Source organism: Sminthopsis crassicaudata, chromosome 6 (assembly GCF_048593235.1).
Source record: "Sminthopsis crassicaudata isolate SCR6 chromosome 6, ASM4859323v1, whole genome shotgun sequence".
Lineage (NCBI taxonomy): Eukaryota > Metazoa > Chordata > Mammalia > Dasyuromorphia > Dasyuridae > Sminthopsis > Sminthopsis crassicaudata.
In genome coordinates, this window is record NC_133622.1 from 137,675,830 (window position 1) to 137,693,995 (window position 18,166).

At 33.5% G+C, this 18,166-nt stretch overlaps 1 protein-coding gene across 1 annotated transcript in view; it reads left to right on the top strand.

Annotated features, from left to right (window-relative positions):
• Positions 1-18,166, top strand: part of TACR3 (tachykinin receptor 3) — a 70,253-nt gene that overhangs the window by 34,839 nt on the left and 17,248 nt on the right. The window contains exon 3 of the mRNA XM_074273111.1: positions 2,271-2,421. Within this exon, the coding sequence (XP_074129212.1) occupies positions 2,271-2,421 (151 nt within the window). The remainder of the gene's footprint in view (positions 1-2,270; positions 2,422-18,166) is intronic.

The window sequence follows — 18,166 nt, forward strand, 5'->3', positions numbered from 1 at the left end:
TAGAGGTGGTAGATGGAATTCCATAGATTAGGAACAGCAAACAGTTTGATACCTTCAAGTTTTCAACATCCTACACTGTATAGTGGCATCATGAATAGATAGATCATTGGTTCTGGAATCAAGAAGCCTCTTCTTCATGAGTTCAAGTCCTACTTCAAACACTTTATTAGCTATGTGACCCTGAGCAAGTCTCTAATCCCTGCTTGTCTTAGTTCTGCATCTGTAAAATGAAATGTAGAAGTAAATGGCAAATCACTTCAGTATGCTTGTCAAAAAAAAAAACCCAAATGAGGTCACAAGACTTCCTTGAAAAATGACTCAATAATAATAAAAACACTTTTTAGACTGATGAGGGTCTAGTGGTAGAAAATGAGGTGTTAGAATCCCCTCTGGTCAGCGCACTGGTTCAATGAGAAAGAATTTGCAAACCCGAAAAGTCTGAATGGCCAAAGGAATTTTTTTTTCTTATTTTTTTTCTTATATTTTTTTAATAATATTATCCCTTGTATTCATTTTTCCAAATTATCCCCCACCTCCCTCTACTCCCTCCCCCCGATGACAGGCAATCCCATACATTTTACATGTGTTACAATATAACCTAGACACAATACATGTGTGTAAAAATCATTTTCTTGTTGCACAATAAGCATTAGATTCCGAAGGTACATGTAACCTGGGCAGACAGATATTAGTGCTAACAATTTACATTCACGTCCCAGTGTTTCTTCTCTGGGTGTAGCTACCTCTGTCCATCATTGATCAACTGGAAGTGAGTTGGCTCTTCTTTATGTTGAAGATTTCCACTTCCATCAGAATACATCCTCATACAGTATTGTTGTTGAAGTGTACAGTGATCTTCTGGTTCTGCTCATTTCACTCAGCATCAGTTGATGTAAGTCTCTCCAAGACTCTCTGTATTCCTCCCGCTGGTCATTTCTTACAGAGCAATAATATTCCATAACCTTCATATACCACAATTTACCCAACCATTCTCCAACTGATGGACATCCATTCATCTTCCAGTTTCTAGCTACAACAAAAAGAGCTGCCACAAACATTTTGGCACATATAAGTCTCTTTCTGCTCTTTAGTATTTCTTTGGGATATAAGCCCAGTAGTAGTACTGCTGGGTCAAAGGGTATGCACAGTTTGATAACTTTTTGGGCATAGTTCCAAATTGCTCTCCAGAATGGCTGGATTCTTTCACAACTCCACCAGCAATGTATTAGTGTCCCAGTTTTCCCACATCCCCTCCAACATTCATCATTATTTGTTCCTGTCATCTTAGCCAATCTAACAGGTGTGTAGTGGTATCCCAGAGTTGTCTTAATTTGCATTTCTCTGATCAGTAGTGATTTGGAACACTCTTTCATATGAGTGGAAATAGTTTCAATTTCATCATCTGAAAATTGTCTGTTCATATCCTTTGACCATTTATCAATTGGAGAATGGTTCGGTTTCTTATAAATTAGGGTCAGGTCTCTATATATTTTGGAAATGAGACCTTTGTCAGAACCAAAGGAATTTTTATTGGCACTGGGAAGCCAGCTTTGCTAGGAAGACAGACTCCTTAGTGGCAAAAGGTCCTGAGAGAAGTAACAAAGGTTATCACTGAAAAGAGAATGTCTTCATAACAGGCAAGAGTCCTGGAAGGCAGCTGTGCCAAGAAGAGAGGTCCCTTGGCAAAGCATAATCCTGCTTTGGACTTCTGCAGAGATTGATTTCAAAATTGTTTTATTAGGACAATTTAGGCTGGGGCTTCTATTGAATGAGATTTCTTCAATGTTGTCAATGCCCCCAGGCTTGGAAAAGAAAATACTTATCTTGGAGTTTCAAGACACTCAATAGGAATATCAGGCCCAGATCTTCAACTGAATGAGACCACTTAAGTTTGAGCTACTGGGAGTGGTCCTGGGCTAATCTTCAACTCCATGGAGGGTGCAGCTACTCAATAGAAGGTACAGCTAGCCACCACTGAGATTTCCAACAGAATGAATCTACTTAACTACTTCAGGGCAGGTCTCTGTCAGAGGAGAGTTTCAGAGTCCACTCCCATTGCTTCTCCCCAAAAGTCAAAGGGGAAAATTTCAGGGTTTACCCCCGTCAAAACTACTTCAATGTATATATGCGTTTTTTTCTGTTCTGTTTTTAAATGTAAAAAGCACATTCAGAGGATAAGGCAATGTTTTTTTGAAGTTTTTCTGTTTGATTCATAACCAGTCATGTCTTTTCTTAGGGTCCTCTTACAAGATTTGTCTTTTCCATTGCAGGTACCATATTGTTGTGACTGTACTGGTGTATTGCTTTCCATTACTCATCATGGGCATCACCTATACCATTGTGGGAACTACCCTTTGGGGAGGAGAGATACCAGGTGACACATCAGACAGGTATCATGAGCAGCTCAAAGCCAAAAGAAAGGTACCACTGTTCCTAATTACATGTTAATTCCCTCTTCCCCATCTCCCTTTGATTAAGATGAATTAGCTAATAAGCTTCATGGCAAATGGAATGATTTCATCATGGTAGTTACATTGAGAGGGGAAAAATACCTTGATGAAAGTTTCTCCTTCCAAAAATATTTTCTCCTAGATTTATTTCTAGTCAGTAGGTTTTTAATTAATTAAAAATATCTCAAGAAGGAACATGCTTGGCTCAAATTACTCAGCAACTGAAGACTTTCTTGGACTCCCAGTTATTTAGGCTTTTTCTACTTCAAGCTTGATTCATCATGCCTTAAACCCAAATCACTTTGATTCTTTCTCATTGATTGTCCACCAAAAGGACCCAGGCCAAATCCCATTTGGTCATTGCATGGTCTTGATTGACTCAAGTTGAATGTAAATAGCAGTCATTTCTGCTTTGGCCAGAAACCCTGAGGGTCTTCCCCTCCTAGATTTATTTATTTATTTGTTTGTTTAGAGAATTGTTTTGTTGTTGTTGTTGACTAGATAAAGAAGAGATTCTTTGCCTCAATTGCTGCCTTGCCTTGTAGGTGTCCCATTGCATCCAGTTGTCCTGAATTATATCTAGCCACTGGACCCAGAAGGCTCTGGAGGGAAAAGTGAGGCAGATGACCTTGTCCAGCCCTCCCTCACTTAAATCAGAGGTCCTCTTTAAGAACAAAGGATAAACAACAACAACAGCCCTAAAGGCATCTTAGAGAAGGCTGATCAAGGATCATGTGCTTCATGCTAATTATGCGATTATTCTATTCCCCCCCCCCAGCCTTTTAAAAAGGGGGAGTTAGTTCCAGTCATATCCTACTATTTATGACACCACCTGAAGTTTTTCTTGGCAAACATTGGAGTAGTTGCCATTTTCTTCTCCAGCTCCTTTTATAAATAAGGAACTGAAGCAAATCAGCTTAAGTGGCTTGCCCAGCCAGGGTCACACAGCTAGTAAGTTTGTGAGGTGAGATCTGACTTCAAGAAGATGAATCTGACTCTAAGCTTAGTGTCCTCTCCACTATAGACTGGCTGTCTATGCCTCTAGAATTATGAGAATCTAAATGGACATTTTTACTTTTTTAATACTGTAAAATTCAGCAATCATAACAACACAGCAATTTTTTTTAACTATATATGGAAATCATTCAATAAAATCTAAGAGCTATATTCTCATTGTGCTTATTCTCAAATCAGGTAACAAGACCCATGAACTTTAGAGAGCCAATATCATCCTCAATATTTATTTTTAAGTGTTATCTAGTCCTTAGAGATTCTTCTACCAGTGTATATAATATATGTATGTATACATAAGTATGTATATGTCTCAGACCAATGATTCCATTGCTATAGGTAACTTCCTATAAGAAAACTCTATTAATAAAGATCACAGCCTGCTTGATAGTTTATTGCTTTAGAGGTTTGCCTAAGAGATATCAGTACTATAGCCAATAAATATCAGAAATAGAACTTGAATCCAGACTGCTTAGCCCAGCTCTTAAATATTATTTTCATCACAAGCCTTTCTTTTTTTCTTTTTTTCCTACTTCATGGGTTGTTGTGGTGAAAGAAAGTTCTTTACAAACTTAGACAAATGAGTTATTTCATTCATTTCATGTTTTTATGAATTTTGTCATTATTATTTATTGTTGTATTTAATGCCTTAAATCTCACAAACTGTTTTTTCCACAAACCCTAGGGAGTACAAATGATTCTGAGAAAGTCTCTTAAACTATCTGCCTCAATTTCCTCATCTATAAAATGGGGATTAATAAATAATTATATCTAATTCTCTCTTTTTAAATTTTTTTTTATTTTTTATTTTTTTAATTTTATAATTATAAATTTTTTGACAGTATATATGCATGAGTAATTTTTTTTATAACATTATCCCTTGTATTCATTTTTCCAAATTTTCCCCTCCCTCCCTCTACTCTCTCTCCTAGATGACAGGCAATCCCATACATTTTACATGTGTTACAGTATAACCTAGATACAATATATGTGTGTAAATCCAATTTTCTTGTTACACGTTAAATATTAGATTCTGAAGGTATAAGTAACCTGGGTAGATAGATAGTAGTGTTAACAATTTACATTCACTTCTCAGAGTTCCTTCTCTGGGTGTAGTTGTTTCTGTCCATCATTGATCAATTGGAATTGGATTAGCTCTTCTCTATGTTGAAGATATCCACTTCCATCAGAATACATCCTCATATAGTATCATTGTTGAAGTGTATAATGATCTCCTAGTCCTACTCGTTTCACTCAGCATCACTTGATGTAAGTCTCTCCAAGCCTCTCTATTCATCCTGTTGGTCATTTCTTATAGAACAATAATATTCCATAACGTTCATATACCATAATTTACCCAACCATTCTCCAATTGATGGACATCCATTCATCTTCCAGTTTCTAGCCACTACAAAAGGGCTGCCACAAACATTTTGGCACATACAGGTTCCTTTCCCTCTTTAATATTTACTTGGGATATAAGCCCAGTAGTAGCACTGCTGGATAAAAGGGTATGCACAGTTTGATAACTTTTGGGGCATAGTTCCAAATTGCTCTCCAGAATGGCCAGATTCTTTCACAGCTCCACCAACAATGTATAATATCTAATTCTCAAAATTGTTGTAAGGATAGAATAAGATGCTTGTAAAGCATTTTACAAATCTTAAAGCTTAAATCTTATAAAATCTTAAATCTTATAAATGTTAGCTTTATTGTTCTTTTTCTTTCCTTGGCTCTGCTTATTTCCTTTTGCATCAGTTCATATAAGTCTTCTCATGATTCCCTGAATTTTTTCGTAGTCATTTGTCTTACAAAACTGTGATATTCCATTTGTAGTCATGTACTAAATTTATTTATCCATTCCCTGATCAATGGGCATCTATTTAATATCAAATTTTTCAGGACTACAAAAATGGCTGCTAGACCTTTTTTGTTTTCCTTTTTACCTTTGACCTCCATGGAATGTGTATCTAGTACTAGGGATCCCTGGACTAAAGGGATATTTTGACAACTTGCTTATATAATTTAAAATTGTTTTATTGAATGGCTTAATCAATTCAAATCAGTGACTTATTCTTCTTTCTATCTTTGACCTCTTTGGAATATGCAACTAGAAATAGGATTTGTGGATGGAAGGATATGGACATTTTAGACACTGATGGCTTAATTAAAAAAAAAAAAACACAAATAAACAGGAATGGTGAGTTGGGTTTAATTTTTACACAGACAGTCTTGTTTGTATGCTATGTCAAATTTTCCTCCAAGCATTAAGTTTCAGAATAAAAATGTAGGAGCTATTTTTAGGGAATCCTTTTAAGGACAAAAAGCAGTATTTGGGGCATGGTTTTATTTGAAAGCACTAACACTATCATGTCTCTCCCTCCTGAATTCATTTACTCACTAGTGAATTATAATTAGCATGATATAGCATGCTGTTTTATTTTTGCCATTGAATCTTTACAGCTGTAGCACAGCACAGAGTAGCTGCTTAATAAATGTTTGTTGAATGAGGGAAGTGTTTTTTGATATCTATCCCACATTCACTAGCTACATATCTTACCTAAATTTAGTATCTCCCTGAACCCAAGATAATTTTCTGCCTTCAAATGGCAGTTAAGAAATAGTTGTTAATCAGTCATCTTTGCATCATCGGGGCCAACATAGTTGCTTACATGCAGTAGCTGCCAAAGAAGTATTTGCTGAATTGAATTATATCAATAATCTCTCCTAGATGGCATAGAAGATAAAATGGTGAACTTGAAGTTAAGAAGACTCTACTTCCTGGCTGTGTGACTCTGGGCAGGTCACTTAATGTAAAGCTATTAGTAAAATGAGGAGGTTAATCTTCATAAATATCTAATGTCTCACAGTTCTAAATTTTGAAAATAATTTAAAAACTGTGGACCCTTTATTCAGAATTTATGGATTTTAGGTGGCTCCATTTTAAGGAGCTGAAGATGGTTCATCAAACCTCTCCTTAGGAAATGCTGAGTTTTAACAATTGGACATAAAATGCAATTCAGAAATTCTAACACTACTATGGTTTTATTCATTTCTTTATTTATTTAATGTTTAATACACATTGATTTATGAATCATGTTGGGAGAGAAAAATCAGAACAAGAGGGAAAAACCATGGGAGAGAAGAAAAAACAGAAGAAAATAAATTAATATAGCATGTGTTGATTTACAGTTAATCTCCATAGTTCCTTTTCTAAATGCAGATGACCTTTCTATTCAAAATTTATTGTGATTCCCTTGGATGACTGAACCCCTGAGAAGAGTCAAGTTTTTCATAGTTGATCACTGAATATTCTTGCTGTTATTGTGTACAGTGTATTCCTGGTTCTGCTTGGTTTCACTCAGCATCAGTTCATGAAAATCTTTCCAGGCCTTTCTAAAATCATTATTTTTTATAGAATAATAATATTCTGTTACCTTCATATACCACAATTTATTTAGCTACTCCCCAATTAATGGGCATATACTCATTTTACAACATTTTGCTACCACAAAAAGAGCTGCTACAGTTTTGCAAATGTGAATTCTTTCCCCTTCTTTTTTCCTTGGGATACAGACCCAGTAATGACACTGGTAGGTACTGTTATTGTAATGCTGGAGAAACTGAGGCAAGATAGAGTTAGAGAGTTTTAATATTTTATTTATTGGAGAGCTTAATTAATTGACTGGATCAGACTCAGGTCTCAAAGTATTCAGTATTGAATGTGAGATTCCAGAGATTCTTTATAGGACTTTAGGGATTAGGGAGAACAAAGACAGAAGAGAGGGAGGCAGAATGAGCACTGGACATTCTGAAAAGTTGGGAAGATCTGGAGTCATGATGTCTAAAATGTTCCCCTTACTGAGATTAAACATTTGCAGTTTATAACCTCTAGAGTAGCCAGCCCTAAGTTATATCAGAGTGGGTGACGGTACTATACTCTAGATGGATTGTACATTCATTGCCCAAGGATAAGAAACACTTTTACCAGTAGTATGTTGTATAGAGGTAGATTTTGGAGATACTGGACCCAGAGGTTTTGTTAGAGCAGAATAAATGGCTTCAGTATCAACCAGAAACCCAATTTGTAAGCATAACCTAGGTTCTCTGGGTTCTAGAGGAAGAGAAAGAGAACCAGAGCCACCTCAGTCTGCCCTGTCAAGAAAAAGGATATTCTTGGGACAATTCTAAGCCCACCATTTCCTTTAGAGGCAGAACAGGTTTTGGGAGAACTGAGAATGGCTGAACAGATCCCAAAACAATTTATGAGACTCTACCTCAGTACAAGAAGGTGAGAGAGACAGAGGAGACAAAGGGGAAGGTAGAGTGGGAAACAGCACAGGAGAAAAAGGGGAGGTAAGAGGCAATGGGGCGGGAGTACTTCTGTGCTGGTTTTACACAACCCCTGTGTGCAGGGAGGAGGAAAAGAAGGGGTTGGGGAAGCAGAAGGGAGAGGAAAAGAAGCTGACAAAGGGACCAGGCTGAAAGGTAGTACATCAAGGTAGTTTTTCTCCCAATTAGCTATTTAAACACTACAGAGAATTCTCTTACAATCAGTTCTTTCAAATAAGAGAACTTTCTTCTAGTCAGATCCATTGTTTCATCAATAGCAGAGTGTACAATTAATTGTTCTTTGCTACTGTCAGCATGTCAGCACCAACAGCTTCTCAACTCAATATGATTCAATTTTCTTTCTCCTCATGTCTCATTCTCACATGCAGTCTCCATTAGCTTCACTTATTTTTTATCCTCACGTGGTTCTTCTGTTTCTTATTTCTCATCCTTTTATCTGGCTTTTCATTTACTTTCTTTTCTGAAATCAGTCTTTTTTATATATAGTGATCTCTCTCTAGCTTAGGTCAAAAAAATCCCAAATTCCACATTACTGTCAGATATGATAGAAATAGTCCATATATCATAGCCGTAATTCAGCTTTTTAGCAGTAACCTTCAAAGTTTCATTCAGATAAGCTTCTAGGAAAAAATGCATGGCACTCATCTCTATCTGTCCCTCTGGGGTGTTATTCTTGTCTCAGGTCCTCTCATAATTTTTATTTGAGGAACTGTTTTTCTCTCGGGTTCTCTCAACACATTGTTTTTCTCAATGTTCCACACAGAATGTCCTTTTTCTATTTTCTTCAGTAAATAAAATGTCCACATAAGAAAAGGAACAGTACTTTACTTTTCCCTACAACAAATGTTTTTATTCTTACAAATCAGAAATCTGAATGACAAAGGGTGTATAAAGCATAATATAATCAATAATATCTCAAATATTGCATATGGGCAATATATTTTGTATTAGCTCAACAAAAAATATTTTTTATTCAAGACACTATACATTACATATATTTAAGATTTTCCAATTGTGTCAGTACATATATAATGATATACATTACAGCAATAATATGTTCTGGATATATTATATACATATATATGTATTTATGCATATACATGTATAATAACCAATATATATGATGAAAATTACACACAAAAAGCATATAAATGTATATGTACACACATATACACATTTATATGTGTATGTCTAATGTGTATATATATATATATATATATTACAACTCTATAAATAATTCAAAACACATTTCTCAATAACATTGAATGATATAAAATAAAGCAAAATGTAGTTGCATGCATATAATCAATTAAAGAATTATTTGGCTCTATGAGTAATTGTTTCTCCTATTGTATTTAGTGTATTATATAGATCTAATCATTGATTTAATTATGTTAACATTATTATCCTGAGTTCTTAAATTTTTAGCTGTTTTATTTTAGTATCATGTAATAACTCTGAATTTCTAAGTGATACTAGGTTGGTTATCACTGTCTCTTATTGATATAGTCCCTGCCTTTATTGAGATAAAATAGGTTACTTTGGGATTCAATACTCTCTCATCACCTGACCTAGAATTGTCTTATGACTGAAATATATCTAGTAAAATTATTTGAACCTCTACCAACATAGGATCACATCTTTATCTGAGCTAGAGTTTTTCTCAGTTCTAGGCATAGGGTTTTGGGGGTTTTGGTGGGGTAGGGAACAATATGTTTTTGTTTGTTTTGTTTGATGGAATTCTTTTTAGACCTTTCCTGTCTTTATCATCTTAGACACTTTGCAATCACAAGATCCTGACATCATGGCTGTTTCACTATCCTCTATGTCAGGAATTTTCTCCCTTCTCATCTCTAACTCCTAGTTTTCTTATTTTTTTTTGTTTGTTTGTTTGTTTTGTTTTGTTTTTTTAATAACCTAAAATCCCATCTCATATAAGAAACCTTTCAGAATTCTCTTTAATCTTAGTGCTTTTTGTTTTCAGATTGTCCTCAATTATCCCATAGTTGTTGCATGTTGTCTCTTTCATTAAGACATGTGATCTCCTTGAGAGCAAGTACTGTTTTTTAAATTTACTTTTTGCTCCTTTTTGTACCCCTTATGATTAGCACAGTGCCTCACACATAGTAAGTATATAATAAATGTTAGTCAACAAGCTTTCTGCTTTCTCAGAAAAAAAGCTTATTTACCTAATCATGGATTGCTTCTTTAAAGCAGCATTTTTTTTTAACCAATTGAATTATGGTCACATTCATCTTTTGGTTCATTTATTTCATTTTATAATTTTCTCTTTATCTGACATAAGTAATCTTAAGCATATATTTATGGATATCCTTTTTGGATATGAAATCATAGCATGGAAATTACCTGAGTCCTTAAAGATTACTTTTGGAGAACAAGCTATGGTTCAAGTTTATAGACTTGAATACATGCATGTATATTTCTACATGTACATATGTCATACAGTCAGAGAAAGAGAGACAGAGATAAAGACAGAGACAGAAACCAAGAGAGAGAGAGAATAAATCAATGCAAAGATTTGCCACAAATCTACATAACAAATTTCTATCTTAAATAATTGAAAAATAGAATACTTCTGAATTTTTTAGTCTTCTTCAAATAAAGTGTAATTAGTGTGTTCTTTTTGCTATCAATTCTGTAAAATGGAATTTTTTTTCAGGACACCAAATATCAGAATATTAAAATTTGTAACATTTTCTAAATCACATTTAGCATGTTCTTATTAGCTATTTTCATTACCATGCTAGCTAATATGAAAAAAATTAAAACTTTGTGACTAAATCCCTTTAGATTATGCAAAAAAAAACCCTAGCAGCCTCTTTAAGTATATTATATAATTTATTTGCAAAAATTACTATGAAGAAACTGGAGTACATTACAATAATTAGTTGTTTTTCTTTAATTTCTTCAAAATTGGGGAGAATTCTATATATGATATAATTCATTTGTCCTATAAAACAGAGGATGTTGAAAACTGAAACAAAATCTCAACAATCTGGTGCTGTTTTAGTTATATTTGAAAGTGGAAGGTCCTTGTCATTTTTTCAGGTGCTGGGCAAGATTATATGAGGATGCCAGAATCCTAAATACTTGAGAGATAGTAAAAGTACATATTATTGAAATGCTACACTATTTTCCTCTACCTCCAATATTTAAATATATCTTGCTTTATGACAAAAGTTTAAACTATCGCTAAGGTCAGGATGACAAAAGTTGTTTCTGCATTACTAGTGAGAATGTAAAGGTAGTGAGGCAACATGGCATAGAAGATAGGATGCTAGACTCATACTAAGGTTTCAGATATTGCCTATGATATTTACTGGTTATGTAACTCCCACAAGTCAATTAAATTCTCAGAACCTTAATTTCCTCATTGGCACAAGGAAGAGATAGTGTGGATGGTTTCTAAGAACTCTTACATCCCTAGGCTTCATATCACAACACTACTCTTTGAATTCCATACATACACACACACACACACACACACACACACACACACACACACACACACACACACCTGCAATGTATGAGAAACCAAGTCATCCAAGTAGAAGATACCGAAATCTAAAGCTACCTATGAGGTTTTACATCTGTTTAAAAAGGGTTGAAGTGAGCAGGGACCCATGGAATACCTTATCAATTTGAACATAGGTTGCCATAAATATAGGCCACATCCGTAATGTTATTTAAAAAGGAAAAATATGGGTAGATATTAATACTGTATATATAATCATAAGATACCAAGTTAGTAATAATTTGGAAAATAAGTTTTTATCTTACAAGGGGGACAGTGTCAATGTCTTTTTCTGGTAGGTTGATGACATCTTCAGACTACTGGTATGGGGAATGATCTAAACAATTAGGTCTCCTACCATACACCTATCAACTTATTCTACAAACTATCTCCATTCTTTTTCCCAGGTAACTGAGCAGTGCATTGTGCAGGTGGGTACACTACTAGATCTAGAGAGAGGAAGAACACATTCTGATCCTGTCTTAGACATTTACTAATGTCTGTCTACCTCAACTATATAATAATAGCACTTATCCCTTGAGGTTTGAGTTTTAACATAAGATTTGTAAAGCACTTTTTGAACTAAATTGCTATATAAATGTTAGCTATTGTTATTCTTTATTCATCACTCACAATGCATTTAGTTGCTTATCACACATAGTTACACACAAATCCCTTCTTTTTATCCCTTTGGCAAGTTGCTTCAACAAAATTGTTTTTCTTCTTGCTTTTTCTTTCCTTCTTTGTTACTCATGGAAGTAAAAGCATAACGTTAAATCTTGAGAGTATTAGTGCTAGGTATTTGCCAAGAGAAAAAGAAGGCATAAGGTCAGAAACAACATCTCACATAATAAAGCATTTCTGACATTATTCTCTGGAGCTCTCAGTTTCCCTTCATAACATTTACAAATATCTCTAAATTTCTCTTCATGTTTCTTCATATTTCTTATTCAATATCATTTTACTTCTACTTTGTTTATTACGGTTATTGGAATTATGAGCTTAGTGGATAAAGTGCTGAAAATATAGTACTGGGATCTATAGCTGAAAGAGACTTTAGAGGATATTTAATCCAAACCCCTCATTTTACAGATAAAGGAGCTTCCATGATGTACTTATGGTCACATAAATAGTAAGGAGCAGAAACAAGATTCAAACTCAAATCTTCAGACTAAAGCCAGCACTCTTTCTATTGCACAATTCTGGATCACTTAGATTGCATAAGTAACTTTGACACTTATTAGTAGTTTGATCAGTTGTTTGGGCAGGTCCTCATTTTACTGATAAAGAAATTGAGGCAAACATATGTTAATTGACTTGCTCTGGCTCAAACAAAATTCTAAGACTTGATTTATACTCAGATCTTACTGAATCTATCTAGGCTTTAAACTCTATCTCCTACATCAACTGAGGAGGTAGAGATTACAAAAAAAAAAAAAAATCAGCACAAAATTATAAAATTTTAATATAATTTATCATTTTATCATCTTTATTTGCCCATTACTTTATAGTCATAGATAAATTACTTCATCTCTCTAAAACTCAGGTTTTTCATCTATAAAATGAAGGAGTTGGATTTCTTGTCTGACTTTCAGTTTTTAAATGGGTAGGACCTATCTTTTAAGAAAGGGAAAGGAAAAGGAAGAGAATATATATATATATATATATATATATATATATATATATATATATATATATATATATACATATATATATATATATATATATATATATATATATATATATATGTATGTATTACCAGGCATTGTACTAAGTACATATGCTATATTATCCTATTTAATCTTCACAATAACCTATGAAGTAGGTATTATTATGATCTCCATTTTATACTTGAGGAAATTGAGGCAAACAGCAGTTAAGTCACCTGCCAAGGAACACAGTTAATGTTTGAATTCAGGTTTTACTTGACTGAAAGTCCAACACTATCTACTATGCTACTTAGTTGCCATTAATATTAAAAAAAAAACTTAGAAAATATCAAACTTAAAAGAAAAATATATAAAAGAAACAAAAAGGATGACAACAGAATTCTTATAGCCTCACTAGTTTTGTTTTGTTTTATTTTTATTCTAACCTTAAACACATTCTCACTCCTGGAAAAAAAGCATTCTCATGCATATGACAGAATAAGAGGATTCCATATAAAAGACATCCATCTCCCTTTCATACCACTTGATTTTTCTTTGTATCTGTTCATATACATCTTCTCAGGGTTTCTGTTTTTATTAGATTTTTTTACATGTAATATGGTTTGAGATCTAATACTTCTTAAACCACCTTCCTTCACAATTTTTTCATTGATTCCCTTCATATTTATGATTTTTTGTTCTTCCAACTGAATTTTGTTAATTTTTGTCTACCTTTACAAAATATTTTTTGGTAGTTTGACTGGTATGACACTGATTAAGTTAATTAATTTAGGTAGAATTGTCATTTTTGTTATATTAGCTCAGTCTCCCCGTGAACAATTAATATTTCTCCAGCTGTTTAGATCTGTCTTTATGTGAGTGAAAAGGTATTTTGTAATTTTATTCGTATAATTCCTTGGTATTTCTTAGCAAGTAGAATCCCAAATATTTTATGTTGTCTGCAGTTATTTTGAAATGGAATGGACTGTGTGATGTTCTGTTTCTTTAAGTTATGATCGTTCTCTTGGGGGCAGGTTTCTTGGGGGAGCTTCTGGAGGCAGCCTTCCTTTCAGTTCCAGTTTAATAGTCCCAAAATATAGCCAGGAGTTAAAGTCCAGATCCTCTTTTGTGTCCTTCAAAATCCTGAATCTTTTCCTGGGGCCTTTAGTAGAGGCCTATTTCTCTCCTTGGTTCCTCAATGAGCTGTTGTCAGAATGTCTCCAGCCAGCTTCAGTCTCTAGCTCCCTCTGAATCCAAAGCCTCCAGGAAGCATGAAGGTAGACGTGGGAATGAATCAGACTCTGCCTCCAAGTGTGTGGGATTGTGGGTTATATCCTCCCAGAGAATGGGCTTGTGGGAGCTCCTTAAAAGTACGCTCTGCTAAAGGTGTAAAAAGTGTGAACTCTAAGTACCATGCTAAATTAGATAATTATATCCATTCCAGTGACTTAGTACCTTGTAAGAATCCTAACAGGACTGAAAATTTTTTTCTGCTGAATTTTGTTGGTAATATATAGATAAGCTGATGGTTGATGTGGGTTTATTTTATAACTTAAAACTTTTCTAAAATTGTTAATTATTTCAGTTAGTGCTTTCAATTGATTCTTTAGAGTTATTTAAAATTTGCAAAAGTGATTATTTTGTTGGCTCAGTTTTAATTAATCCTATTTATTGTCTTATTTCTATAATTAGCATTTGTAATAGTATAGTAGTATATAATTGTGGTGAGAGTGGGCATCCTGACTTCATCCCTGATTTTACTGGAAAGGCTTCAAACTTATTACTATTATAACTAATGCTTTCTCATGATTTCAGATACATGTTACTTTAAGGAAAGTTCCATTTATTCTAATGCTGCCTATGGTTTTTAATAGGAATGAGTGTCATATTTTGTCAAAAGCTTTTTTCTGAATTAGTTGAGATAATTGTATGATCTTGATTGTTTTTGTTATTGATATGCTGATAGTATTCCTAATATTGAACCAGCCTTGCATTCTTGATATGTCTCATCTGGTTATAGTGTATAATTTTTGTTATATGTTGCTGTAATCTCCTTGCTAGTATTATATTTAAAATTTTTGCAACAATATTCAAAGGGAAATTATTCTGTGCTTTTCTTTCTATTTTTGCTCTTTCTGGTTTGTTATATTGACACCAAGTTTGTATCATAAAAGGAATTTGGTAGGATTCCTTAATTTTCTAATTTTTCCAAACTGTATTGGAATTAATTGTTCATTAAATGTTTAGTAGAATTGACTTGTGAATTCATCTGGTCCTAGGAATTTTTTCTTAGAGATCCTCTTTTTATGGGATTTTTTTTTCTAAAATAGCATTATTTAAGTGTACTCTTCCCTCTTTTCTTAAGCAAGACATTTAAGCTGTTAAATTTATTGACTTATAATTGAGCAGAAAACCTCCTTATAGTTGTTTTAATTTCCTTTTCACTAGTAATTTTTTCTTCCTTTTTAAAAAAAAATCAAATTTCCCAATGATTTGGCTATTTTACTGGTGCTTTTTTTCATAGAAACAGTTCCTCATTTTATTTAAAAATCCATTTTTGTTTGTTTTTACTTTTAGTTTTATAAATACCTTCTCTGACTTTCAGAATTCAAATTACTGCTTAATTGAGGATTTTTAGTTTGCTCTTTTTCTAGTTTTTTCTTAGTTGCATGCAATTCATTTGTTCTTTCTCTATTTTAATTATATAAGTGTTTAGAGAATAAATTTTCCCTTATTTATTGCTGTGGATGCATCCCACAAATTTTGACATGAATTATTGTTGTCATTCCCTTTAATGAAATTGCTAAGTTTGTGGGTTTTTTTTTATTCAATCATTCTTTAGAATTAGACTAACTTCCAATTTTTTTGTATTATAATCTGAAAAGGATGCATTTACTATTTTTGTTTTTCTGTGTTTGTTTGTGAGGTTTTTATGCCCTAATACATGGTTAGTTTTTTATTGCCATATATATAGATGAGTGAGAGTAATATTTATTTCTAGTTCTATTAGTTTTCAGAAGTCTGTTTTAAACATGACAGATAATTTTTTTCTAAAAGAACATTTTATGTTCTTTCTTGTTTATTTTATGATTAGATTTATCTCTGATAGGGGAAAGCTGAGGTCCCCCATTAATATAGTTTTATTGCCATATATATGGCAATAAAAAACTAACCATGTATTAGGGCATAAAAACCTCACAATTTAACTCCTGGCTGCATTTAAGATGATTGAACTGAACTGAAACTAAGGCTGCCTCCAGAAGCCCCCCAAGAAACCTGCACCCAGAGAATATTATACTTTAAAGAAGAGAATATTACAACTTTGTATTTACCTCCATGATATTTTCCTCTATCTAGTCCTCTCTCTGTGTGTTTGTCTGTCTGAATGTCTGTCTGTCTCTCTTTCTCCCCTCCACCATGTATCTCTCCTCAAGAGTGTTTTGTATATGGCTACCACTCTTTCAATCTGACTTCCCTTCTATCAGCTCCTTCTTTCCTTATCTTTTCCCTCTCCTACTTCACTATAGCTAAGACCCTTTTCCTCACCTAATTGAGCATGTGAACCAAAATGAACTAAATCTGATCAGAATGAGATTAAAATATTTCCTGTTACCACCATTCTATTTCTCCCATTCTATGAAAACTCTTCCTTGTATGCCTCTTTTATGAGAAATAATTTTCCCAATCTTCCTTTCTTTTCCTTTTTCCTAACACATCCCTCTCTCAATCTTTAATTTTGTGAAATCATCCCATCATAGTCAACTAACACCTGTGCTTTCTATATACTTCTTCTAACTTCCCTAATAATGATAAGGATCTTAGAATGTAGAAGTCTCATCTTACCATATAAGGATACAAATAGTTTAACCTTAACATAGCTTTTCTCTTTTTTCTTTCATGTTCACCTTTTTATACTTCTCTAGAGTCTTATATTTGAAAGTTAAACTTTCTATTCAGCTCTGGTCTTTTCATCAGGAATACTTGAAAGTCCTCTATTTCATTATCTTTTCATTTTTCCGTGAAAGATTGTTATTTCCACCCCCAAAAGAAACTCATCCCTTTTTTCAAACTTACATGTTATTATCAAGGGCAACACCATCCTTTTCAGTGTCCCAAGTTTTAACCTTCTCTTATGCTTGCCTCCTCAGTTAAAAAGTTCAGTTAGCAGTAATCTCTATTGTCAGTCCTAATGGTCTTCTCTTAGTCTTCATCTTTCTTGACAGTGTGTAGATCTATCTTATTCTTACTTATTCTTTCCTCTCCTTTGCTTAAAATGATATCTATGTGTCACCTATAAAAACACTCAAAGGGTTTTAAACCAATATATTAAAAACATAAAAATGCAACATCTTCTCATTAGTTTTCAATTGGCATTAGGTAAGATGGGAATGTATTAGCCACATTTCAACAAAAGTAAATGGATGGAATTTAAAATTTTTATGATTTATGAAGCATAACTAAGGCTGAAATCTTTCATTTGGATATATGTCAAAAAATTACTTTTCAAAGATATATATTATATATATGATGGATATAATATATATCTTTGCAAAGTTTTTTCCAACTATAATAACCATTACAACAAATAACAAAATTTAATTGTACAGGACTGGACTTCGAAATTTCTGTATCACAAAATTATGAAACCAAAATTCTCAAGAATAATAGAGTGTATTTATCTGCAATACTTTCACTAAAAATGCAATTATTAACAGTTTTAAGAGATAAAAAGTTTTATGTATCATTAATTAATAAAATATTTCTTTTTTTTCCCCTGAAACTGGGGTTAAGTGACTTGCCCAGGGTCACACAGCTAGGAAATGTAAAGTGTCAGAGACCATATTTGAACTTGGGTCCTCCTGAATTCAGGGCTGGTGCTCTATCCACTGTGCCACCTAGCTGCCTCAATAAAATATTTCAACATTATCTTAACTGGCATGCGATGGTCCATGGAACAACAAAAAGCTAGACACAACTGAACAACAACAACAAAGCCTCTTGCCATAATCTCTCTATAAGCTCTGTTACAAGAAGAAACAATATTTCGAGTGAAAAGGAAATAAATGCATGCATGTGTCTTCATGCCCCACATTCCCTCTTAGAAAAGAGAAGGGACTTCTTAACAAAATAAAATCAATTAGCTCCACTGATTAATGGAAATAAACATG